Source organism: Panthera tigris, chromosome A3, assembly GCF_018350195.1.
Source record: "Panthera tigris isolate Pti1 chromosome A3, P.tigris_Pti1_mat1.1, whole genome shotgun sequence".
Taxonomy (NCBI): domain Eukaryota; kingdom Metazoa; phylum Chordata; class Mammalia; order Carnivora; family Felidae; genus Panthera; species Panthera tigris.
In genome coordinates, this window is record NC_056662.1 from 85,466,872 (window position 1) to 85,494,530 (window position 27,659).

The 27,659-nt window shown below is 42.8% G+C and overlaps 1 protein-coding gene and 1 pseudogene across 1 annotated transcript in view; one reads left to right on the forward strand and one right to left on the reverse strand.

Moving 5' to 3' along the window:
- The first annotated feature begins 409 nt into the window (after window positions 1-409).
- On the forward strand, window positions 410-5,635 carry LOC102953695 (annotated as a pseudogene).
- An 8,618-nt stretch (window positions 5,636-14,253) lies between these two features.
- The window catches only part of GKN2 (gastrokine 2), a 47,485-nt gene continuing 34,079 nt past the window's right edge, over window positions 14,254-27,659 (reverse strand). Inside the window, exons 2-6 of the mRNA XM_042981615.1 lie at window positions 19,332-19,382; window positions 18,764-18,901; window positions 16,629-16,739; window positions 15,598-15,754; window positions 14,254-14,469 (exon numbers count right to left, since the gene is read on the reverse strand). Coding sequence (XP_042837549.1) covers window positions 14,387-14,469; window positions 15,598-15,754; window positions 16,629-16,739; window positions 18,764-18,901; window positions 19,332-19,382 — 540 coding nt within the window. The 3' untranslated portion in view covers window positions 14,254-14,386. The remainder of the gene's footprint in view (window positions 14,470-15,597; window positions 15,755-16,628; window positions 16,740-18,763; window positions 18,902-19,331; window positions 19,383-27,659) is intronic.

Below are 27,659 nucleotides of genomic sequence, written 5' to 3' on the forward strand. Positions count from 1 at the left end.
AAAGGGAGAAGGAATGGCCACCGTGGTGGGAAAAATGTTGTCCTGGAGACCCCCTGAGGGAAGGGAGGGGGCTCCATGGAGTCAAATGCTGCTGCTTTGTCCAATAAGAGAAGAGCTAAGAATTAACCCACAGTTATTAGACTTGTTCAAGGCAGTTTCAGTGGAGTGTTTGGGGTTAAGCTTGATGGGAGTGGGCTCAAGGGGAGTAGGGAAGAGATAGTATGGATCTTTTTTTCGAGGAATTTTGCTCTAAATGGAAAGAGAGAAAAGAAGCAGTATTTGGAGGAGAAAATGCTGTCAGGAGAGGAATTTCTTTTCTGTTTTATTTCTGTCATTTATTTCGTTCGAATGTGGGAGACACAGCAGCGTGTGTTTCTGCTTATGGGAAGAATACAGAACAGAAGCAAATATGGATGACGCCGGAAGAGAAATTGATGAGATAGAGACATGCGTAAATGGGAGGGAAGAAAGGAGACCTAAATCAGAAGCGGAGGTGGGCCTTACGTGGGAACGTGCAGAGTCAGTCCTTAGGACTAGGAAAGAAGCTCGAGTGTCCCGGCCACACACACACACACACACAAGGTGGTGGATGAGCGGACCCGGCGGTGGGAGCATATGGAAATTCTTTTCAGATCGCTTCCATATTCTTAATGAATAAGGAGCAAGGTTTGTTAGCCAGTGTCCAATATGGAAAACAGGAAACATTCTCAAGCAGAGAGAAGTTTAATGCAAAAAACTGGAAGAGCTGAAGAAGTGGTCCCTGTAAGGGGACTGTTGGTTTGCTGGTGAAGTCACTGCCAAGGTTGAGCAGAAGCCACCCTCTCCATCGGCTGCAGCAATGCTGATTGCCTGGGGCCTGCACCTGTGAGCAGCTGCTATTGCAGGAGCCCAAACTGGGATGACCTCTCCCCTCCTCCTGCCTTGCAACCTAGGGTCAATGCCTCCTCTTGGCGGAGGCTAACAGCAAAGCAGCTAGAGAAGGTCTGGGAGACGTAGTTTTGAAACTTCCTGCCTACTGCAATCCAGGAAAGATCTTGGAAGACCACGAATGGAGTTAAGTACTACCAACCACACAAGATCATCATCCGAGAGTGAGGATGAGGGAGAGATATTGGACGTTTAAGGAGAGAGACAAGGGCATGCGGTAGTTGCTAGCAGAGAGAAGGCATGGCTGGGCCTAAGGAATACAATACAATTGCTTGCCAGTTTTAAGGGCACACTAGAGGTCAGTGAGCAAGCTTTTAAAACTAGAACACTTAGTGTATCCTCCTCCAGCTCTGTGTCCTACTCAGTGGAGTAGGCAAAGATGTGGTTTAATCAAGAGGTTCACTGCAACAAGAGTAGAGCAAGGGAATTGAGGGTGTATTTAAGGCAGTGATTAGAATACCTGGCTGGAGAATTTAAGCTGAGTAAGGGAGGACGTGAAGACACAGGGAGGGTCAGACAGTGGACATGCTTATGCACTAAGTTCCTATCTCTTCCATAACCGAGTTTCTTGTCATTAAAGACCATCCTATTTAGCTCACCGCTGTATTCCTGACACCTAGAATGTTGCCTACCCCCCAGTAAGAATAAATATCCTTTGGATAAATAGCCAAGGGGGTAAATGGATGAATGTGTCCAATCCTATGGCCCCTTCTAGAGTGTCAACTCTGTGAAATCACAGACCATGTCTGGCTTGTTCATTTCTGTGTCCTCAATATGGTCATAGCGCCTAGCACATTGTAGGTATTCAAATGCATTTGTTAAAATGAAATGAACCATTTTGAAAGGCAAGAAAATGAAACTCGGCAAGCAGAACCAGATTATGTCATAAAATATATGGGCAAGCTGTACAGGACCCATAGACTCCAGCCGGGGAGGAAGGGACAAATGGAGGCCTGGTAGTAATCAGCATAAGCAAGTCAAGTGCCAAATTCAAGTTCAGGGTAAGCACACCTTACAATTCCCAATCCATTTAAACTAAAGGAATGAACAGAAATATGGCAGCACCAGAATAGGCAGGGGTCACTTTTGTGCAAAACTGTGTTAGTGGCAAGGATGAAATGAAGTGTGATCTAAAGCCCAGGCTCAGGGTTTTGGAATTTGGAGTTGGCGCAAAAAAGCCAATTCTTTCTCCCACTGACTGCCCCGACTCTAGACCAACTCCAGCCAAGCAGGAGTATTGTCAACCGAGCTGTCTTCCAGCACAGAGAGAGCCAAGTCCAGCCCAGGTGAGTTGAATGCACCAAGAGGTGGGGGAGAACTGAGGTGGGGTGCCCCAAGCACGTGCCCATTCATTCAGCCTGGGAAGGTCTAGCCCTGGACAAATTTGTGAATTTGGCAATGTTGCTTCATGAACTTCTAGAATCTTGGCTCCAGGCTTCCACCCAGGTTTTTTAACTGGTCTCCTTAATGTGAGGTTAAGTCCACCAACACTTCCTCACATATCCTTCAAAACTGCTTGTAGTCAGGATAGATTCAAAATTCATGTGAAGTTAAACACCTCATTTCCCCGGTTGACAGCAAGCTTTTTGGGGGCAAAGACTTCACCTTATTCACCTTTATTCACCCTGCCCCAACTCGCATTCTGTCTCTGTCTCTCTCTCTCTCTCAAAAAAAAAAAAAAAAAAAAAAAAAAAAAAATTAAAAAGAATTTTCAATAAAAATAAAATTAAAATAAAAATTAACTTTGTAGAAGATGCTATCAGCTGCCTATCAAGATAGGGTGCACTGGTGATCCTGGCTGCCAATTTACCAGAAGTGAATTTCAGGAAGAAGTGGGAGTGGGAGCCATCAAGCAATTGCAAGTTGGGTGGATGTGGGGAGAGGTAAGTAGCTCAGGGTAGATATAAGATGTAGCAAGATAATGTTTGCTAGAAGGTTGTATTTGCTCAAGAAATAGAGGCTCAAAGTTGCCTGCTTTGGAGAAAATACTTGAATCTGGGGTCCAGGGAGAACAAAAGAAAGGGCAGAGGCAACATCCAGGGAAACTGAGGCAGACAGGGAAGAAATAACAGGAGCAGAGGGGGGCCTTGGCAGTCAGTGTCCTGGAAAGGCAGATCCTGGATTCCAGGATGTATGAAGGGATGCTCTCCTCCTCATAACAGGCCCATGGGAGAGGGTCCCAAATTCTTGCTTTACAGATGGGAAACTGAGGCTCATGGAGGCAGCTGAGGACATTGAAGGCTGCTCCATGGCAGACAGGTGATGACCACCGGTGCCCCTGCCCCCGACCACCATCTTCCAGGCTCACCAGTCCTGCAGCACTGGACAGGACCACGGGCCCCAGGGGCAGCAGGGCTCTGTGTGCATTACCAGTCCTGAGGCTCGCCCTTCGCTGGGGAGCACAGGACCACACTCTGTCCGGTGCCCTATGTCACAGTCTAAAGAACAGCTATGTGCCAGCACTAATGGTGAATGGGAGTCCACTAATATTGTGACGGAGTGAATGACATGGATCTGCTATGTTGCTTTAAGGACCTCTGGGCGGCTAAGCTGTTTAGCAAGATCGCCTGTGTCCTGGCCGAGATGGACCAAGCTTCCTTCCCAACTTTGGCTGACAAGGCTCTGGACCACCAGGTAAGGGAGACCAGCTCACTGTGGCCCCCTCCTTGTTTGGTACTTTCAACTCTGCCTCCAGAGCTGCTAGGATGTTGCTGAACACATAAGGAGATCTCAGTTTATAAATACATACACACATATTATCTTTGGTTGAAAATAAGCCCAGGACTGCTGAAGCTCTCTTCCTCCCAGTCTCTTACATGACAAGGGTAGTCAAACAAATTAAACATCAACAGAAAGTCCTTGGCAAGTCATTGAAATCTGCCATCATTTGCTTAAGTAACCTGGCCAGCATATTTGGACAACACTAATGTCCATGGCAGGAGGGTCACTGATTCTTGAGAAAAAAAGATGCACTTCAGGGCACATAAAAAAATATTAATATATATATATATATATATATATGCAAATATATAGCAGAATTGTTTTGTCATTTCTAAAAAGGTGGTTTTGAAGTATTTAAGTTTACCTAAAAAAATAATTATCGAATTTTTGGAGAGAAACTATTCCACTCACCTGATTTATAGCAAGTAAAAACATAATATAGATGCGAAAACAATTTAAAAGCATTCTATGTTGTCATTAGAGATGAGAAAAGCATTGGAGGCTGGAAAAGTTGAGAAATTAAGGGTAAAAGGAATATATAGGAGTCACGAGGATATGCAGGCTCACGCTCAGATTTTTTTTCCTAGAGTAAGGTCGCCACCTTGTGGCCATATAGGATATGGCTGCTACAGACAGAACAAGGGCAAGTTTGAGTTCCTGCCAACTTTTATAGATTGAATCCTCTGGATGCACTGGAATGTGTTCTCTCTTCCTCCTTGCTGTACCACTTCTACATACGGTCTTACCGTTTTGGAATGCTACCTATTCCAGGCTTTAAAGCATTAGCCATGCACCTGTGGCCTGACCTACACTGTATTCACTGCTCAGCCAAGTCAAGAACTTAGCCCAGTATGGAATGCCTTTCAAGGACATGGGCCAAGTGGTCACCACCTATTTTATCCAACAGCAGAAAGAAGGTGTGTTAATAATTTGACTAGAAACCCAAGACCATGGGCGAGACCAAAAAAATGCAAATTTTAGGTCACTGGCAAATTCTAATGAGCATTTTCTGGTCTATTTCATTTCTTTGCTACTTGGTATAAAAATAATGTGGCTTGGGATAAATTTCTCTCTGGTGGCAGAGATAACTTCCTGATACCAGAGCTCATTGAGAACAAGAGGCAGGGTTATCTTAGCTTTCCCAGAAGGTCAAGGACAGCCTTCTCATTTGTGGGATTTGACAGTTAGTGGATACCCTCCCCTGACCCAAAGCTTCATCACCATCCCACCATTAGAGGCCCATTGCCTTGGGGTTTGGGGTCCTCCACTTTCTCATGCTGCCCAGAGGTTGGAAGGCAGGACCCTAATAGTAGATTTCACTGGGAAAGGAACATCTCAGTGGCCAGCATCCCTGCTGGGAAGACGGTGGGAGATCAGTGGTGACTGGCTTGGAAAGCTATGGGATAGGACTTCAAAATCTGCCTGCCATTCCAGATACAGTCAGTATTCCATTAGGCTGCTGCCAGTCACTTACATCTTAGTACAAATTAACCTAATGAACAAAGCTTCTTCATAACAGAAGGGTCCAGCAGGAGAACAGGGAGAACTGGCAGGGCTGAGGTGGGGGAAGGGGTCAAGGAGGGTGATTACATGTCAGTAAAAGAAATAGAAATAGAAATAGAAATAGAAATAGAAATAGAAACAGAAACAGAAACACAAATACAAATACAAATACAAATACAAATACAAATACAAATACAAAGAATGGTGTGAGGCCATTTACTGCAACACCAGGGCAGTTCTTCCAGGTTAGGCCCACAGTCTCCTGATAGTAGAGCTGTTCTGATCACCTCATCGGATTTAGGTGCAACTCAAAACATATCCATTCTACTTTGGGGTCTTAAAGCAATTAAATGATCTTTTTTATAACATGCTTCTCTTTCTCTTTAAAGGTACTGCACTGGAAACTGACCCTGGTTCCTGTTTTGTAATCCCACTTCTGTCCTTTATGGGACTCTCCATCTGCGGTGAGGTACTTGGGCTCTGAATCTCCAGGAGGGCTGTGGAGAGGATGACCTCCGTGGACGGGGCGACTGGCCTGGAACCAGCGCTCAGGACCCCAGTCCCACCTCTGCTGATTGGAAACTGCTCTCTTCAGTCCTCCACCTTTTCCTTTCGACCCCGGATCCAGCTTTGTAATCGGGAATATTGGGTATGCTTTCTCCCTCCAGGTTAGAACAATAAAGTTTCTTGCCTCATTGGGCCATCCAGTGTATGAGAGCCCCCGACCTGCACTCCTCTCTCTGGACTTACCAGCCTTCTCAAACGCATGCAGTCCACAGCAGTGCCTGCCAACGCAGTGTGAAGAAGGAGGTGCTGCTCTGAGAACGCCTCCTTTCTAAGGGCCTCTCTCCAGGATGTCCCTTGAGGAGTCCCTCAAGAATTCAGAAAGAGCGCAACACAGACTTAAGCCATTAGGTCTGGGACCACATCTCTGTCTCTGGTGCCAAGATTCTGCATAAGCCTATTCACTGTGGTGGCCCAGCTGCAACCATGAAAGCCCCTGAGAGAGATCCAAGTGAAATGAGGCCTCCCAGACCTCCTCTTTGGAACTGGCCTAACCCCCTTAGTGGCAGCCCCCTGGTATTTCTCTCTGTTACCAATGAAAAAGGGACCTGATCTCTTAGCACTGGTTCTTTAACTGCCCATTCCTACAGCTGGAGGGACAGAGACAGCCCCACCCACCACACAGAACACCCCCGGCTCCTTTCACCTCAGAAGCAAGAATAAGTGAGGAAGGAGTATTGGGGATACAGACAGATGTCCATGGAAGCTTGTGTTGGAGTTTGGAGGATTTTACGTAGGGTGGGGCTGGGAGGGGTGGGGTGGGGATATGTGTGCATGGAGAGAAGAGTCTAGGTGGTCCCAGCATCAATTTGCAGGTGACAGAGCTGAGCACCAGGTCTCAGAGTCGTGATGTGGTGTGGCCACCTACAGTCATGAACTGGCAAGGCCAGAGATACACCTCTAATTGGGCTTACACAGGGTCTGGAGGAGCAGGCTAGAGGCTCTGAACCTGTGGATTCAGTCACACACAGCTTGTCAAGGGTAAGGAAGGTGGGGGTATGTGCATAAACACAGGGCAAAACCATCACATGTGACAGGCCAAGGCTTGGTCAACGACAGGCCCTAACTGGATCTCAAAGCAGGGCCTGGCCTCTCACAGCTCTGTCCTGAGAAACAGCAAGCACAGTCCTCCAGACCTGACAAGGCTTGTCAAGGTGGCTTTTGGTCCTTTGGGTTACAAGCTCAATTTTTATCTTATGAAGAATCGTCCATGCATGCACCAAGATTAAGTCCTTTAGGATTTGGCACTGGGGTGGAGAGGTGCAAAATTCAAAAATTCCATGCATTGGGGCTTACAAATGACAAACGTTTATTCCTCACAAATCTGAAGGTGGGGAAGTCCAACATCAAGGCACCAGCAGATTGGGTGTCAGGAGAACTCTCTTTCTACAGACAAACATTCAGTCTACAGCCCCCATCATGCTGATGACCACTGTCAGTGTTGGTCCTTGAGGCCATCCAGTCTAGCACTCAATGAAATTTACCATATCGGAATCTCAAGCCAGCGCCCCTGACCCAAACATATTCCATGTGTATGAAGGCCACCAGCCTTCTGTCTTCAATACGATCACACTGTCATTAGTAACAGACGGTGTCCTCCACTTGTGATGGAAGGACACTATCTTCTTCCAAGTCCATTGTACTAATCTCAGAGCCTCCCCGGCAGTGCCTAAGAAGTGACTAAGACTTGTCCCATTGATCTTCCAGTGGGAAAATCTATTTTCTTTCCTTTCCCCCCCGCCCCCCTTAGGGCGCTTGTTGTCACTGATCTCTGAGAACGGGGAGAAGGGGACTGGGAACCCGCAGCCCCCAGTGCCCTCAGCTGAGTTGCCTCCCTGCCTGCTGTGTGGACCACCATGCCTTCCCCTGACTGGGGAGCCGCTAGGGGTCAGAGGAGCAGAAATCGGGAGAGGGCGTTGACACCATTGGTGTGCATGGTTCACGCTGCTGCACCTGCTGCACCACGTGCCTAGTTTCTTGGAGAAACTGTAGTGAAAAAGGCTTTCTATTCTGTCACTTCTGTGGTTTCTACTTCAAGCCCCACTCACCACCCTGAGGCCCCTAGCATGATCCCACGGGGGACCACTGGGGACAAATCTGAGCATGAGACCTCATGATGTGGCTGGCCTCCTGCAAACAGGCACGGGGAGGGATCACCAGAAGTCTTCTGTCAGGACTAAATCCCAGCTGGAACCACACAAAATGCTCCCTCCAAGAAGTCGCTGAGATTCTTGCAAAACTTCCACCCTTGCCCACAAGGCGCTTCTCAGAGAGCGGAGATCCAAGACAGGGGTCAAGTGCCCTGGCCTCCTTGTTTGGAGAGTGACACTCCACTTGCAGACTTCCCTTCAGGGGAACAGTCTTATCCCTCTGTTGCCCTTGCACCCTGGGCAGTGGTGCTCCTAACTCTTGCCACCATCCTTCCTCTCTGCAGCTGAGGGAAGAACCAGCTGGCCTGGAGGGAGCCTTGGGCCTGAGGGTATGGGGGCCGCCTCGCCAGCCAGGGGTAGTAGCTGTTGCATGTTGATTCTCTGCTTCCCTGCCTGCTCCATGCCTCGGGTTCCCAAGGGGTTGGTATGGAGCCCCTTATCCTGCCTGGAACGTGCCTCATCTCCTCGTCCCGCGGCGGCCTGCTCGGGGCAGAGAGACTAGCTCCACCGTTTCCCCCGGCTGTCCCGGCAGCTATTCCTATGGAGCCTTTTCATCGGCCTGCGCCACGTTTGGTGGTGCTTTCCGTGCAGGCTGTCCCCCAGCCATCCTCCTTGGGCAGAGCTGCTGCTGCCCATGGGCCCACAATCCCCTCACTGCACTCAGCCCTCTGGCCTGACTCCAGGGGTGAGCATGAGCCTTGCAGCGCTGCTGTGGCCCATCTACAGCAGTGGCCACCTTGTGGTGTCTCCTGAGACTGCAGCAGACTGGGTAGGCCTTCTCTGTATTCAATTGCACTTTAATTAAAAAAAAAAAAAAAAAAGATGTATATATACATATATATGGGGGGGCTTGGATGGCTCAGTCAGTTGAACATCCAACTCTTGGTTTCAGCTCAGGCCATAATCTCATGGTTCATGGGTTTAGGCCCCATGTTTGGCTCTGTGCTGACAAAGCTGAGCCTGCTTGAGATTCTCCCTCTCTCTCTGCCCCTCCCCTGCTCATGCTCTCTCTACATTCCTCTAAAATAATATATATGCATATGTGTATATATACTCACATACATATATATATGTATACATATATATTTGGTGAGGTGAGATATAAAGTGCATAGATTTTAAGCACGCAGCTCAGTGAATTTGGACACGAAGAGACCCTTGTATAGCTGTCACCTAGGTGAAGATGTGGAATGTTCCCACCACCCTAGAAAGTTCCTTCCTGCTGCTCCCGGGCAATGCCCACCCACACCCTGGTCTCAAGGGAGTGGAGAAGGCCAGTAATAGAATATTCTGAAGATCTCCTGGCAAAATTCAAACACACCCTGGCAGGATCCTTGGCGTGGGGGCCAACTTCAGACTGTTCCAGGCCGGCAACTACCCCAGGATCTCCCCCTTATAACAATTGAATCGGGTCAAATGGGAGAAAAGTGAGGCTGCCGAAGTTCGTTAATAAGAGAACAGGATGGTTGGCCATTGTCCTGTGTACCTAAGACCATGCCCTTATGCATGCGGCAAAGGGAACTTTACAGAGGAAGGCCGAGAGGTGGTCTGCATCATTAAAAGCATGAGGGGGTGACTTCTCAGGGGATCGCTTCACAGGTCACATGTGACAGCATGAGCAGGAGGGACCCCTGCTCCAGCCAGAGGGTCCTCCCTTGCAGTTAAAAGCACACTGAGCAAGTCGGCTACCACCTTACAGTGAGGGTAGACCTAGACCCCAGAACTCCAAGAAGCATTTGATTCAGTTCCTGTATGTGTCCTGAGTCCTTTGCAAGAGACTTACTGCAGCCTCACACACTTGTCTTGGAGCTGAGGGAGTAGCCGGGGACGGTGTCTGGACCAACAGAGGGAACAGCAAGCAGGCAGAGCCCCCGAGTACAATCCGTTTCTCGGTTGTTCCACGAGAGTGCATAGCATCTGGTTTCTGCAGTGTGAGGGCAAGCATGTGGTAAACCTGGAACTTCCAAAGGAGTCGTGGGGTGAATAGAATGGGGGCACTGGTGCTGGGTTGGGCCCAGATCCTGAGATATGTGTGCCGAGTGGACTAACTCCACCTCTTTCGTGTGTTTCTGTAAGAAAGGCTTTTAGCTGCAGTCACAGTGACTCAAGCATCGAGACTTTGTTCTGTCATATGAATCCAGGGAAAAGATAGTCCCAGCTGGAGCTGCTCTAGAATGATGTAATAAGGCACCCTGGCTCTCTCTTCCCTGAAACTTTCCTCTCCAGGATTGTTGCCTGGTGGTCCCGAAATAGCAGATGCATCTCGTGGAATCAGCGTCCTGTCCACGTTAAAGGAAGGATGATGGGAGAGAAGAAAGGGCAGATCTGCATGTTGGCTGAGTCCACCTGTTTTTATCAGGAAAGAAAGACCTTCCCTGGAAGTCTCCTTCTGCAAACTTCCACTTAGATCTCCTTGACCAGAACAAGGTCACCCACAGACCAGCCACAGACTGAGGACACCTATCCTACCTTATCTTCTTAAGGGAAACAAGATAGATGTAGCCCAGGCCCGCGCTGCCTCGGCACCCCTAACAGTTATGCAGCTGCCATTTGAACAAATGGAGGTTCTGTTAGCAGGAAAGGGGGGCAGGAATAGAGACTAAAAGGGGGAATGAGTACTCAGTGGATTTTTGTGCTGTGTAATACTGGAAAACTCTGATCAACGATAGATGATAGGGTGCCTGGGTGGCTCAGTTAGTTAAGCATCTGACTCTTGGTTTGGGCTCAGGTCATGATCTCATGGTTCACGAGTTTGAGCCCTGTCAGGCTCTGTGCTGACAGTGTGAAGTCTGCTTGGGATTTCCTCTCTCTCTCCCTCTCTTTCTGCCCTTCCCCTGCTCACGTGCTCTTTCTCTCTCAAAATAAATAAATAAACTTTAAACAACAACAACAACAACAACAGATGGTGAACGTTTCTTTCAAAGGTCTTATCCTCTTTAGTTTCTGCTGCTTTGCATCACTCTCCTGTGCCCCCAAACACCTATATTTTTAATGTCTTATCCAGGTTTGTAATTGTTATGTCAGTAGGGTTAGCCTATTATGAGTTAATTCATCATTATCACAAGCTAGAAGCCTCCATATTTTTGTGAGTTCATCAGTTTATATTTATTACGTTCGGGTTAACTAATGCTTAAACTCATTCAATCAGTTGTCTAAACAATGACTTTGCATAATAAAGTATTTGTTTGGGCTCACATGTTCTACTCCTGGGAGCTCTGAATGAACAAATTACATTTAGTTCTACCTCAAGGAGACCAAATGAGTATACAGGACGTATCATTTACTGTGAGGAGAAACATGTCATAGGAAATAAGATCTCCACCTGCAAGCCTTACCAGGATTCCTAAAATCCTCCGTTGGCACTCGTGCCATGACCATGCCTGCTCTCTCAGGCCAACTCTGGTAGCCAGATCAACTCTTCCAGTAGCCTTGGTGTGTGTTGTGTTGGGTCCAGACTTGCTTCTCCTCCCCAATGGCCTGGAGAAGGTCTGTGCACAGACCTTGGGTGTATAGTGACTTAGCAGAGTAACTTAACAGTAACTTAACAGAGCTGATAGCCCAATAAAAAAAATACAGGGTAGATAAGTGGACACACACCAAAAAATCCAACTATATGTTATCTACATGACACTCACTTTAGATTTAAGCACACACATAAGCTAAAGGTGAAGGGATGGAAAAAGATATTCCATAAAAAATGGTACTTAAAATAGAGTAGGGGTGGCTATACTTATATCAGACAAAATAGACTTTTAGTCAAAAACTGTCACAAGAGAAAAGAAGACCATTACATAATGATAAAAGGGTCAACTCACCAAGAAGATATAATAATTATAAATATAAGTGCACTCAACATTGGAGTACCTAAATATAAAATGTAAACCTGGGTAGATCTGAAGAGAGAAATGGATAGCGATACAATGATAGCAGGACACTTTGATATATCACTTTCAATAATGGAAAGATCATCCAGACAGAAAATCAATAAGATGACAGCAGAGTTGAATAGACCAAAGGGACCTAAGAGACATGTACAGATCATTCCATCAACAACAACAGAATAAGATTCTTCTCAAGCTCACATAGAATATTCTCCAGAAGAGATCATATATTAGGCTACCAAACAAGTCTTAACCAATTAAAGAATCATTTCAAGTATCTTTTTCAACCACAATGGAGTGAAACTAGAAATCACTAACAAAAGGAAAACAGGAAAATACATAGAAATTAAACAGCACACTCTTGAATAACAACCAGATCAGAAAGAAGTCAAAGGGAAATTAGAAAATATCTCAAGACACACAGAAATGAAAATAGTTGATATCTTCCCTCCCCAGCCCTTAAGAAGGAACTCCTTTTAAAAAATTTGTTTTCAAGTGTATTTATTTTTTGAGTGAGGGAGAAAGAGTTCACATAGGAGGGGAGGGGCAGATAGAGAGGAAGAGAGAGAATCTCAAGAAGGTTCCACACTGTCAGCACAGAGCCCGATGCAGGGCTGGAACTCATGAACCATGAGATCGTGATCTGAGCTGAAGTCAAGAGTTGGGACATTTAACTGACTGAGCCACCCAGGTGCCCCTAGAAAGCACTCCTTTTGAAGAAGGTTTCATGGAGCCCCACCTTCCTTGTAACTTCTGTTTGGACGCATTCCTTTTAGGCATGTGCTGGCCCACTCCACCTGCTGCCCCTAACAGGTATGCAGCATAATACCAGCACTGAGCAGGGTTGACTGACCTGATGAAAGCAGAGTCAGGAGAAAGCAGAACTTAAAAGTTCTGCTTTAACAATGGGACTAACTTTGTAAAAACGGGACTAATGTTGTAAAAATGAATGAGGATAACATAGTTCTAAGCAGTAAATTCCAGAGTAGGTTGCCAATCATAACACTCCCTCTGCCCACCATCCTCCACCTCCCACCAGTCCTGGCCACAGGAGTAAGAATGTGCCCCAGGTGGTTCAGTCAGGCTCCTTTCCAAAGATTTTTAAAATTAAAACTAATTGAACTTAGAATGAAGAAAAACCCCTTCCTTTCTGATGATGACACTAGGAAAGTAGGGATGTTGGGGCTCCCGGTGGTGGTGTTTCTATCGTCCCGGAGAAAGTTAATGTAAGATACCAAGGTTGACATGCAGAGAGGAGGAGAGTCCAGAGTGGGAGAAGAGTCTGGCCCCCTTCAGGCACCTAGGTCTAGCCACCCAAGACCAGAATATCCCTATCTGACTACAGCAAGATAAGACAATAAATTCCACCCTCCTTGCCTTAGTTAATTTGACTTGGGTTCCATCACTTGCTAACACCAAGCTCCCAGCTAGTACACTGTGCCACTCATTTGGCATGTTATTATACACTCTTTACTGTTGCTAGCAAATGCTTTCATGTAAATGTCTCACTTCCCCAACAAGAAAATAATTGCCTTGACAATGGTAGTTTGGCCCTCATACCTATCCCAGTGCTGAGCACCACACGGGTAAGTGCTTGACATATATTTATTAAAGGTTACTATGAAGCAGATGCACAGCGTTAAGAATAGGAGCAGTCGACAACAGGAATTCTCGTTCAAGTAATTCCTCTGTGTTCTGAACCTGCGCCCAGTTGGCCAGTCCACAGGAGAACCAGCCATGTGATCTGGGAAGGTGCCCACATGACACAATTTATTTGGAAGATTGGGAATTGCTTTCCTTCCATATCGTGACTTGGCATTCCCAGTTTCTCACTCCTGTCAAGATTTTCAGTAAGGTTCATCTTTCACTGGGTGATGGGTGTTCCCCACGACCTCTCCCCTCACTCTGAAACCAAATATATTATAATAGTATTTATTAAGGTTGAGTCTAGCGTTTTGATGAGCTAAAAGGCATTTTATGAAAGGCATGTGAATGGCCCTCCGAGCTGGGTGCCTTGTCATAGAGGATAGTTTCCTTCACCTGAGCGGTCAAGCCGTTTGATCACAGTACGGCAAACCCACCCCCCTCCCAGGGTGGAGGCCGCTGCCTCCTGCGGCCTGTGCAAGTGGTTGTTTTTTGTTATTTTTAATGAATATTTTGTTTTCTTATTTTTTTATTCAAGTACAATTAACATACAGTGTTATACCAGCTTCACGTGTACAATGTATTGATTCAACAATTCTATACATTCCTCAGTACTCATCAGTATAAGTGTACCCTTAACTCCCTTCATTTTGGTGGACAGATGGGTGGCTGGTCTGGTGGGCAGAGACAAGACGTACACTTGCACCCAGCAGACCAGCCTGCAATGACTCAGCGTTATTATCTGGGAGCTTTCGCACCTTTTGTGCTTCACTTGAAGTTCTGGCAAATTCTTTCCTTCTGTAGGTTGACATCAACATTGTTTGGCTTCCTGTTGCTGTTTACAAAAAAAAGCAAACACCCATATATCTGGAAATATAGGATTTATGTTTTACTACTGAGTCTCAACATTAGGGTGTTGGGAAAGAGCTTAATTTGGCTGATGAGTGGAAACCAAGGGGCTGTGTCTTTGAAAAGATGACGCCAGTGGGCTCAGTGCCTAAGCGTCAGTGCCCGCGCAGATGGAGATTCCAAAGATACCCAGGAGTCCGGTCTTTGCGCAGGCTTCAGCACGGATGTCATCTGAAAAAGGGAGACATTTTTAAAGAAAGAGCACTAAGAAATATATTATTAGAGCGCAGCAAACCAATGCCTTTTTGTTCATGTTTTGACCGGGGGTGGGGCTGTACATGTATTTTCATGATCCCCAAGTTTTTAGCTATCCTTGTATTGCAAAGGATAGTAATAGCTTAACTTAAAGAAGACTGACAATTCCTAGAAGTGCTTTCTGGCTCTCTTTGATTGATGCTGTGACATTCTGCATTGGGGACCTGCCTGTGTGCTTTTACTTATGAGTACTAATGACCCTATCAAAAGAAAAATGTCTTAAATTTTTTTTCCTGGAGGGTAAAAATGTCATAAATGCTAATTATTGTCTTTTTTCTCTACCTTCTACTGTTCTGGGGAGTTTACCTTTTTGCGTTCTCCATCTGTGGCCTGGCCTCTCTTTCCCTCTGGCCACTCTCTTGTGTTTGGAAACTTTGCATAAAATGCTAGTAATGGCTGTAGTGATACACGTTACCTGGATGAATCAGGGCTTTCTACCTGTTGGTCAGTGCACTCTGCTTGCGCTTTCTAAGACTATCCTAGATTCCTAAATGTTTTTTAAAACTTTTTTGAAGAATAATTGACAAATGTATTTGCATGCATTTAAAGTGTACAAGGTGATGATTTGATATACATGCATATTATAGAATGATCACCAAGATCAAGATAACACATCCATCACCTCACAGAGTTAACATAAGTAACTTGTTTGTATGTGTGTGTGGTAAGAATGCTTAAGATCTACTCTCAGCAACTTTCAAGTATACAGTACTGTTTTATTGACTCTGGTCACCATGCCTCATATTAGAGAATACAATAGTTTTTCCTTGGCACCCAGGACATTTTTAAATTTCGTCCTCTATGTTAACCCATCAACTTCTCCACCAGACTATGTGTTCCTTAGGGGCAGAGTTGTATTCGTTTCTGCATCTCCCTAACATTTAGCACAATTTCCACACATGGCAGGGGTATGAAATTCCCAAAGTAAACCGAATTGGGTCATGTTCCACGTTGATTTGCATTTCACACAACACCTAGCAGAGCGCCTCGCACATTGGAGCTTTCAGAAAATACGTGATGAAGGATTAATTTATTGGTACTCACGTGTCTTCTCCACCACGTCTCCCTTATACAGGGGGACATGACTGCAGAGCTGCTTGATGGGGGAGCCGAACAGGAACCAGTCTACATGAGTGATCAGAGACTGCAGTGGGCTGTACTTGACCCAGATGTATTTGTCCGAGTACATGTTTGTCAGAGCCTACAGTAGTATGGTAGGAGGGGATAGGATAAAGTAAGCTGACATCAACATGTGTGCCTTATGCTAAACTGACTTTTTCTTTTTCGTTTAATTAAGCAGAAGGCGGTCGGGAATCTCAAGATACCATCACTTTCTGAGCACTTAGTCTGCAGAGGGACCTCATTATTACCAATGTTATTTTACTGCTGGCGACAATAAAACCCAGAGAGGGTAAATCCCATGGCAAAGGTAGCACAGATGGGAAATTAGAGAGGGAGAATTAAACATCAGGTTCCTAGCCTTGTGTAGGGTTTGCTTATTCTCACTATCCTGTATTGTTTCTTCGCACCTTCATGTTGTTGGATATTATAACTTCACTCATTTTTCTGCCAATCACTATTTCTGAGAGTCCTGCTGTTCAGTCCTTTCTACAAAAACACTGGAATTTATTATAGGCTCTTGTATCGGGGGCTGTATGGTAGAAGTCAAGCTAAGAGGGGTGCCTGGGGGGCTCAGTGGATTAAACTTCCAACTCTTGATTTCAGCTCAGGTCATGATCTCATGGTTTGTGAGCTCCAGTCCAGCATCGGGCTCAGTGCTGACAGCATGGAGCCTGCTTGTGATTCTCTCTCTCCCCCTTATTCTCTGTCCTTCCCTTGCTCTCTCTCTCTCAGAATAAATAAATAACCTTTAAAAAAAAAAAAAAGAAATCAAGCTAAGAGATGCACTCCTGCTCCCAAAAACAATAAATGTGAAAACACTTTAACAGGTGGAAAGTACATAACCATGGTAAGATATATATCATGATCTTCCCCCTTACTCTCTTTGTTCCTGTACAGGTACCAGTTTTCCCCTGCTCAAGAACAGGAAATATGCAAGGGTACCACAGAATTACCTTCCTCTCATAGATGTATCGTTTTAGTTGGTCCAGAGCAGGGATGGCTTTATGTTTCATGTCCAGGATGTAGCAGGCTCTTCGGGAGAGCACCCTGGATGCGATGTAGCCCTGAGACAGAAAGAGCACAGTTACTGGCCTTCCTGGTTCCCTGGGTTCTGAACTGGTGGGGATGGCATTTGAGCCTTGAGCTTGAACAATGAGTGCCAGTGACTGCTTTTCAATCTGCAATCCATTCCAGCCATGACTTCTTTTACACGGTAGTTTTGTTTTTTCCCTTGCCCTTTCTATCTCTAAAATTGTGCACCCCACTTGTCATGCTTTGCAACGAGGGCCTGTAGTTTGGGTTTAACAATTAAGAAGCATCAGCTCTCCGGAAGCCTGGGTGGCTCAGTCCGTTGTGCGTCTGACTTCAGCTCAGGTCATGATCTCACACTTTGTGAGTTCGAGCCCCACAATGGGCTCCCTGTTGTCAGCGCAGAGCCCCCTTCAGATCCTCTGACCCCCTCCTACCCCCGTCCCTCCCCTGCTTGTGCTCTCTCTCTCTCTCAAAAATAAATAAATATTTTTTTTTTAAAAAGAAGAAGCAACTCTCTGTCTCTTTCTGTTGATGTTGTTCTGCCTTTTCCTCAATTTGGAGTAAATTCAGTATTCTTTAGAATTGTGCTTTCCAATATGTTAATTACTAGCCACATGTGCTATTTAAATTTAAATTCAAGTTAAAGAAAATTTAAAACATATTTCCTCTGTCACATATCTCACGTGCTCAGTAACCACAAGCACCCAGTAGCTTCTCTACTGGAAAATGTAGATACAAGACATTTCCACCATCGTAGAAATTTCTACTGGACAGCGCTGCTGTCCTTGACATAACTTACTGCTAACACACACACACATGCTTCATCTATTCTCCCCTCCTTCACTGTCTTCTCTCCATCCTTTCTCCACCTCAGACCCAAGCTGGCCAGACAGGTATGAGCTGGAGGAAGGTAGGTTGAAAACAGCAATGGTGCATGGGGCCCGTGGAGCCAGAAGGAACCAGAAGCCATCTAAGCTTCATCCTGAATGGAATTCTCTCTATGGAGTTCCAAATAATTATACAGTCTGTGAGGCTGTAAGTAATTAAAAAAACAAATTCTTCTAGTTCCTATTTTTCAATTCTCACAAATTGACAGTTCCTAAAATTCAAAAATAGACTGAGGCAAAGCCTGATGACAGTTGAAAAGGCTTAAACCAAGTCTTTACCACTCTTTTTTTTTTAAAGACCTTTTGGGGATTTCCTTGAAATCTGTTTTTAAAAACAACTTCAGTACAGCTTCCTTTAAAACTGTATCTTCCAAAGATTCTATACTTTCAAATGTGTCCTAGAACTCCCAACGCCGATGAGGGGGAGGAAGTAAGGAGGTTTCTACAAGAAAAGGAGAAGGAAAGCGTGTTCAAATGGTCGGTCAGAGGGACTACAACCACAGCACATAGGTCTCTACTGCAGGTCCCTAGTCAGGTGGTCCAAATGGAAAACAAACAAACAAATAAATAGATAAAGGACCGAATAACCTTTCTGGGCACGTTTGAGACTTGTTGTTAATACCAGCAACTGAAACTTGAAAATAGTTTGGAGTTGTTGGTTAACATGCTTTCCTTCTTCCCGAAGAAGTATGATTTATTGCATATCCTACTTACATAGTTAAATGTGTACAGTTATTCTGGATTTCTGGTGTTCTGTGATGGTTTATTCTATAATCATTCTTTTTCTGCATAAGTGTCTGTATTAGAAGCCCTAAGTCATTCATTTATCCATTCAATGAATATTTCCGAGTGTGCCAGGGCTTGCTTTGGGCTTGGTCACCCTTCTAGGCACTTTCTGAGCCTGTAGTGAGACAATATCATTATGCTTCCAATTTCCACCTGAAAAGATCAAACAAGTGTGTATGTTTCCCGTCACACTTTTTTTTTTATAAATGGTTTTGTTTGTTTTTCCATCAATCGCTTGGTTATCTAAAGGGAAAAGGAGAAGTCAGAAAATTCTGAAAGCATTGCCAGGATAGTTCTTGGAATTCAGATGCATAGGAAATGGCTACCCCATCATCCTTGAGAAACCCAGTCTTGGGGAATGCAAAAATTCCCTTGCTGCTTACATGTTTATAGTCAAAAACCGTGGTAGAGGAGCATGATCCTGCATGGATGTTAATGATGGCGAAATTTTTTTCATTGTCAACTGTCACTGTCTCCTGAAGATTGCCGCCATTATTGTTTGGGCTGATGATGTTATAAACCTAGATTAACAACAAAGACATAATGGTTTCTCCATAAATCATATGCATTGGAAAGGCAACCCACCAGGTAAAATAAAGTCATCCACTTGCTGTGAATGGGAGATCGAAGCCTGAAACCTCTTCCCTGGCATCCTATACCAAAAGCCCATGCTTAAATAAGAATGTGAGGCTCTTCTTCATCGTTTACTATGTTATATATGGGAGAAGTAATGACATCACAGGAGAAATGAAATTGACCACATTTTACAGCAATGGGTTGCATTTTTGAAGGCATTCCAGTTAGAAATAACCAACCTTATTGATTGCACTATTGGGTATTTCTAGGATTCCATCCCAAACAGGGCTCTCTCCTGTCCTTCAGATTATCTTGTATCTTCCTTTTCTTCTCCCAATATCTCCAAGATATAAAGTCCATAATGAACCAACTTACCTCGTATCCATGAGATTGTGTCCCAAAGATGGCCAGCACCAGGCATACCACCTGAAAAACAGACCAGTTGCATCCATTCCACTGAGGGCAAAGACATAAGGAGACACTGGACAGGACAAATACAAGTATCTCACAAAGTATCTCACACCTAGAGACACAAGTGGGTGGTCATGAATGGTCAACAGTACATTTCCAAAATGTGAAAACGCATTCACTCATTTGACAGACATTTATAGAGTTCATGCTATTTGTCAAACATAAGATTCTACCTTTAATACCCAATTCCCAACGCTTCCCAACATTATAATCTTCTAGGTAGCATATGTTCTTACGCCAAGAACAACTTGGAGCAGGTGAATAGTGAGGAAGGATTTATTTTACTATGGGAATACCCTGGTGTGAGCCACACTAGATTTGGATTATAGGAGTCAAGTTGTGTTTTCTGGTCAAAAAAAGAATTACTTAATTCCTTGGGGTGGAGAGGGGAAAATAGATTTAAAATGGATTCATGGGTGACAGAAATACAATGGATTCCCAAGGAAAACATGACAATAGGGTGCTTGGAGGCATGGTTAATTTTTGAGGCTGACATTAAGGAAAGTTCTATATTCTTCTTAGTGATGCCATCAGACAAATAAATGTTAGGTTAACCGGCTGAGACTGACACTGAGGCAGTTCTGAAATTTTGCTGTAGTTATGTTAAGAGTTATCCAACATAAGAGTTATATGTTAAGAGGATCCAAGAGTTGATCCTAGTTTTGTGCTCTCTTTTCTGAACATCACAGTGTATGGCACTTTCATTGCAAACCGTTTATGAAGGGAATCTGCAGGGAAGCAGATATTTTTAAGAACCATCAGTAGGACTTTTCTACTCCCCTAACAATCACCAATAACATTTCTCTTCTGATGACTGGGGGTGAAGTGTCTGACGAAAACCTGTGTGGAGATATCCAACCTACCTACCTGCATAGCCACATACCTTCTCTGACTCCAGGCCAGCTCTAGTCACCTTTGATGCTCCTCTGGATACTATAAAATGGGTCTACAGAGGTTTCAACAGATGGGTGGAGGACTGACCACCATAGTGATATAATTAGAGAAAGCTCAAAAAGTGTCCCCTGCCCCCAAATAACCACCCACCCAACATCATGACTAATACACCACGATTACAGCTTTGTTTCGGTGATCGATCTCCTCTTGGAAAATCAAGAGACACCTGGGGAGAGGGAACTTTTTAAGTCAACCATCTTGAACACTTGATGGGGAGGAACTTATCATTTTGCTTTTTCCCTCAACAACTAAATGAAAATAGGGGATACATGACTGGGGAAAGGAGTTCTATTCTGGATCAAAACACAGTCCTCTGTTCATGGAGCACAGCAGTGTGGAACCATGGGAGACCGAGACCAGGGCTGGGATTGGCAGGAGGAGAGGTGGTCATAGCAGGAATGTTCCTGCCAGTGGGGTCTGCGAGGGGTACATTTCAAGTCTAAACCTCACATTTACTGGCATGGGAAAATCACATTCCTCTGTGCCTCAATCTCCTCATCTGTGGAATGGGGTAATACTACTCAGCTCACAGAGTTGTGGAGTGAATAGATCAAAGTATTTATGTGAAGTGTGTAGCATAGGACCTAGTATGCACTTAGAAAAATGACAGCTATTATCTTTTTTTTAATTACCACTTCTTTTTTAAATAGTAAATGTTGCTGTCCTAAAATGCCTACAATCTTCCCAAGCTAATAATTATTTAAAATTCTCCAAATTAAAATTCTCTAGGTATTTCCAAACTCTTTCCTTGCATTTTTAAATAAACATCTCATAAAATAGACGATGGACAAGTAAATATCTGACTTAATATTCAACACTATCACTGCCAAAGACACTATTTAATTCAATCATAGAAGCTTAGAAGCATGCACAGTGTTCATCTAAGTCTTCTGAAATCAAAGGCACATTGGATTTGAACATTCTCTGCAAGAGCCACCACAAGAGTATAAAGAAGCATAAACAAATACTCACGAGGATTTTCATTTTGCCTGATGGGAAGAAGGTGCCCAAGCAAGTGAGGCTACCGGTGCAACTTCCACGCTTTATATTAGCTTTAAGGTGTGGAAATCTCTTTCCAGAACAATTAATTTGGAAAAGGCCATGTCCATATATCTGACACACCCCAGCAAACACCTTTATCAGGATTGAGACCCAGTCACATAACCTGATATCAATAAAGTTCATTAGTCAGTAGTAAAAATTTACCACTTGGTCACTCAGTAAATATTCCTTGCTTATCTGCATTATGTTGCAGTTAAGATTTCAATTTCCACCCTTTAAAAATATTACAGGATGCTTGTTCTACACCAACATCTTATAGACATACAAGGACACAGTCCTACTATCTGCCCCTAATGTTAAAGTCCTCCCTTAAGAATCTTCAATGTCTTTTCGGGTCTGTCCTGCATTTTGAATTCTTCTGCCCAAAGACTGGACATAAGACAAGAGTTGAACACTTGTCCCTGGGGGAGGGGGTCCCTATGACCTTATTTCTTCTCCCTTTTGAAGTTGGTCCCAATTTCCAGAGATTCATGAGAAACAAGATTCAGATAGCACTCTGCCCAATTAGCACTCATTAGCACATGAGAAACAAGATTCAGATAGCACTCCTGCCCAATTGACCAGGATTAGCCAAATTTTTACATGTAGCATTGCCCAAAACTCCATAAAAACTGTGTTAAATATCTCTAGTTATCCTGAAATGCACTGAAAATTCCTCAAATTCAAAAAAAATAGAATAAAGTTGGATTTGTGTAATTTTTATAATGCCACGATAAAAAAAAATTTGGCTAGTGTTACGGTAGAATCATTAATTCAGAAGGCGGGGAAATACAAAAACAAACAGTACCTGTAAATGACAAAACTGTTAAATATTGAGAATCACTATGGTCAACAGAGAAATAACGTAAATGATGTTCCTGTTCTACAGCTGGAATCACTTCCTAACTAGCTGCTTAAAATAAGAGGTTTTTCAAAAGCAGACATTGGGCATTTTGGGGGTTACCGACTTTACTGGAGTTCCCCTACCCTGGCTGGTTAGCTGGCGTGCATGTAAAACATGCTGCTTTCTTACATCTTTTTGAGATACTGGCAGCAAGAAGGATTCCAGTGTTGTAGTACAATTGCAAATTTTCTCCCATATCTGGTTCCCAAGCTCCCCCAAATCAAGCCAGCTCCCACACCTGAGGCAGACAGAGGTATTACATACTTGCATTTCTTCCTATCTTTGTCTGCCTTCTTTGTATTGATAAAGACTTCACCTTCTTTTTTCCCCTTTTATTTCTGGAAGTTTTCAACTTTTTTTATTATTTAGTTCTAACTTTGATATTCTAGCAAGCATACTTAATTTATCACATTCCTTACAATCCAAAAGGTATCCTGCATTTTCGTCTTCTCAACAAAGACAAGAACTCAGTAACCTTTGACTAATTACTGAGCATTTTCCCTTCCCCATATTGGTATATTTGTGCAGCATTTTACTTTCACCTTTATTAATTTATTTTTATTTTTTTTAATGTTTATTTTTTAAAGAGAGAGAGAGAGCGCGTGCGCGCGAGTGAGCGGAGGAGGGGCAGAGAGAGGGAGACATGGAGTCTGAAGTAGGTTCCAGGCTCCCAGCTGTCAGCACAGAGCCCGATGCAGGGTTTGAACTCACCAACTGTGACCAACTGCGAAATCATGACCTGAGCCGAAGTCAGATGCTTAACCGACCGAGCCACCCAGGCGCCCCTTACTTTCCCCTTTAAAAAATAGCACAAAAATACTTGTTTCCCATCAATAGATAATTAAATTAATCAAATTTTTGTGCTAATTCTTATTTTTTATATCCCCCAAAGTTTGTTTCCTCTTGGCTTAAGTATATCTTTTATAGTTCTTTTATTGAGATCCAATAGATACTAATTTTTTTTGTCTTTTTATGTTTAAAAATACCTTTATGTTTTTATCATCCAATATTGTATTTATTTAAAAAAAAATTTTTTTAAGTTTATTTTGAAAGAGAGAGCACAGGCAGGGGAGGGGCAGAGACAGAGGGAGAGAGAGAGAATTCCAAGCAGGCTCTGCACTATCTGTGTGGAGCCCAATGTGGCACTTGAAATCATAAACCACAAGATCATGACCTGAGCAGAAGTTGGACGCTTAACCGACTAAGCCACCCAGGCACCCCACCCCCAACAAGATTTTATATAAATTCAAGTTAGCATATTGTTGGTTTCAGGAGTAGAATCTAGTGATTCATCACATACAACACCCAGTGCTCATCACAAGTACCCTCCTTAATGCCCATCATCCATCTAGCCCATTTCCCCACCCATCTCCCCTCCAGCAACCCTCAGTTTGCTATCTATGGTTACGAGTTTCCTATGGTTTGCCTCTCTCTCTTTTTTAATCTTGTTTTATTTTTCCTTCCCTTTCCCTATGTTCATCCATTTTGTTTCTTAAATTCTACACATGAGTAAAATTATATGGTATTTGTCTTTCTCTGACTGACTTATTTTACTTAGCATAATGCATTCTAGCTTCATCCATGTCATTGCAAATGGCAAGATTTCATTCTTTTTGATGGCAGAGTAATATTCCACTGTATATTCCACTGTGTGTGTGTGTATATATATATATATATATATATATATACCACTTCTTTATCCATTCATCAGTCAATGGACATTTGAGCTGTTTCCATAATTTGGCTATTGTTGATAGTGCTGCTATAAACGTTGGGGTTCATGTGCCCTTTTGAATCAGTAGAAAATGTCTTTATTTTCTTCTCATTTTAGAATTGTAGTTATAGGTTGACAGGTATTTTCCTTCTAGCACTTTAAAGATGTTACTCCATTGCTTTCTGGCATCCACTGTTGCTGATGTGAAACACGATATCAGCATGGTTGCAATGTTCCTAATTTGTTCTTTTCCACAGTAATATGCTGTTCTATTTCTGCCAATTTTATTCTCATAATTTATTGTTCTTTTTTACAAATTTAATGCCTTCATTTATATCTGAAAGTATCTTAAACACATCCTTAGTTAATGTCTTTTTCTTACTATTTTGTTGTTCAAACCAAATAGTAAATCCGTTTATTTCCACCTATTTACTGGGTTAGTTACCTTTATGTAAGTTGAAATCCACTTTAACTCTTACCTTGTTTTTTATAATCTTTTCTTTATTATGACTCTGGCCATTCTTTATCATGGTGCAGCCAATGAATTCATTACCAGGTCATTTTTGCCATATCTAAGAAAGAGCTGAAAACCTGCTGTTAGGGGGGAAAAGAGTTTCAATTCTAAATGGCCCTGGGATGAGGGTGTAGTTATTTAGGCAAGCTAATGTAGATCCTACCATAAGAAAAAAATTAATTCCAAGTTAATTTTTTAAATACATATAAGCATTGTACATATAATAAAAGAAGTCAAAAACAAAAAGGAAAAAGGAACAAACTAGAGTAAAATACAGGTGAACTTTGATCTGATTTTCACAATGCGAAAGATTTCCTAAACCTAAAAGTATTGGAATATATCACAAGAAAAAAATGTATAAGCCTCACTAATAATAAATGATCATTAGTTATTTAAAAAAAATTAAAGGCACATTTGGGACACCTGGGTGGCTTAGTCAGTTAAGCATCCGACTTCGGCTCAGCTCATGATCTCACAGTTCATGAGTTCAAGCCCCACTTCAGGCTTTGTGCTGACAGCTCAGAGCCTGGAGCCTGCTTCGGATTCTGTGTCTCCCTCTCTCTTTGCCCCTCCCCCACTTCTGCTCTGTCTCTCTCTCTCTCTCAAAAGTAAATAAACATTAAAGAAAATTAAAGGCACACTTAAAACTCAGGAAAAATACTTTTAACACATATGAGAGACAAAGAGTAATATTTTCTTTGTTTATTTTTTTAGGATTGAATAACCTTTCTTATTTTTATTATTAAATAAACAGCCAAATGTTTATTAAAAATCTCCAAAAAGTAATAGTTTCAAGTTATAAACAGCTTTTACAAATTCAAAAGAAAATAGTGAATGCATGCAATGTTTTTTAATGGGCAAAGAACCTGATTACAGGAAGGGGCATTAATAGGAGATGATACAGAGTGAAGCTCGGAAAACACTCTGCCCAGATTTGAATTTCGAGTTCTCTAATTTCTCACCATGTGGCTCAAAATCTTCGTGAGGACAGAAGGAGAACAAAGTGCCTCTTCAGAGCATCCTTGGGAATGTGGATGAGCTCATATACACAACATACTTATAGTAGTCACTGGCGCAGAGTGAGCTTGCAATAAAATTTACCCAATATTATTAAACTATTTTCATAAGTAAAACATGTTCAAACTTGTAAATTATTAAATAATTGCAAATTCAAGAAGCTTTACTAAATTAAATATAAATGGAACTAAGATATCTGGAAAATCCCTAATTATCTGAACACTTTTTAAAAAACCACTTCCAAATAAATCATGGGTTAAAGAGGTAGTCACAAGGAAATTAGAAAATATTTTGAAGTTAAGGAAGTGAATATGCAACATATCAGAATTTGTGGATACAGAGAAAATCGTAGCACTGAATACTCATATCGGAAAAAAAAAGGCCTAAAATAAATGATCAAAGTATTCACCTTAAGAAACATGAAAACAAATATCAAATTAAACCTAAAGCAAGCACAAAACAAGAAATAATAAAGATAAGGACAGAAATAAATGAAATTGATTATAGAAAAATCAGGAAAAAAATCAATGAAAAATGCCAATGGTTTAAGTGATCAATCGATAAATCTCTAGCCAGACTGTTCAAGAGAAAAAAGGCATGAATTATTAATACCAGCAATAAAAAGGGAGCATCAATACATCAGTGCTGATTTTATACCCATTAAAAGAATAATAAGAGAATATTCCAAACAACTTTATGTCCAAAATCAACAATCACATGAAGTCAACAATCTAAATGAAATAGACAAAATTCTTAAAAACCACAAACTATCAAAATTTACTCAAGAAGAAATAAATACCTTGAGTGAGCCTATATCAATCAAAGAAATTGAATTTGTAGTTAAAAACTTTCCAGGGTGCCTGGGTGGCTCAGTCAGTTACTCTTTCTCTTGGCTCAGGTCATGATCTCACAGCTCCTGAGATGCAACCTTGTATTGGGCTCTGCGCTGATGTCACGGAGTCTGCTTGGGATTCTGTCTCACCTTCTCTCTGCCCCTCCCCCACTTATGTGGTTTATTTTCAAAAAAATAAATAAATAAACTTAAAAAAAAAACTTTCCCACAAAGGGTACCTGGGTGGCTCAGTTGGTTAAGTGTCCGACTCTTGATTTCGGCTCAAGTCGTGATGATTTCAGGGTTGTGAGATCGAGCCCCATGTGGGGCTTCACACTGAGCGTGGAGCCTGCTTGGGATTCTCTCCCTCCTTCTCTCTCAGCCCCTCCCCTGCTCACACATGCAAGCATGCCTGGGTGGCTCAGTCAGTTGAGCATCTGACTTTAGCTCAGATCATGATCTCATAGTGAGTTCCACCCTGCATCAGGTTCACTGCTGTCAGCACAGAGCCCGCTTCGGATCCCCTGTCCCCTTCTCTCTCTGCCCCTCCCCCACAGGTTCTCTCTCTCTTTCAAAATAAATAAATAAACTTAAAAATAAAATAGGCAAAAGATTTATATGGTGGTTTACCAAGAAGGTATACAGATGGCAAATAGGTATATAAAAAGATGCTTAACCTCATTGGTAATCAGGGAAATGCAAATTAAAACCACCATACACCTATTTTGAATGGCTAAAAACCACAAACAAGCAAACAAGAGTGAACATTCCAAGTGTTGTCAAAGATTTGGAGCGAATAAAATTCAAGATATTATGACCACTTTGAAAAACCCTTTGGCAATTGCTCATAAAGTTGATGTAATTATCATAAGACCCAGAAAACTCACTTCTAGGTGTTTAACCAAGGGAAGCAAAACTATACGTGCACATTGGAACCTCTGGGTGAATATTTGTAATAGCTTGATTTGTAATCACCGAGTTTAGGAAACAACCCAAATGCCTTTCAACAGGTGATTGGAAAGTTAAACTGTGATATGTTTGTATAATGAAACAATAATAAAGGACCAACCCAATGATACATGACATAGTTGAATCTTAAATGCATTATACTGAGTGAAAATAGCAATAACAAAAAAGGCTCCCTACTGTTTAATCCCATTTATATGACAATTTGGAAAGGTAAGAGTAAAAGGGCAGGAAACAGATGAGTGGTTGACAGGGGCTAAGGATGAGGGGTAAGATTGGCTCTAAAGGGC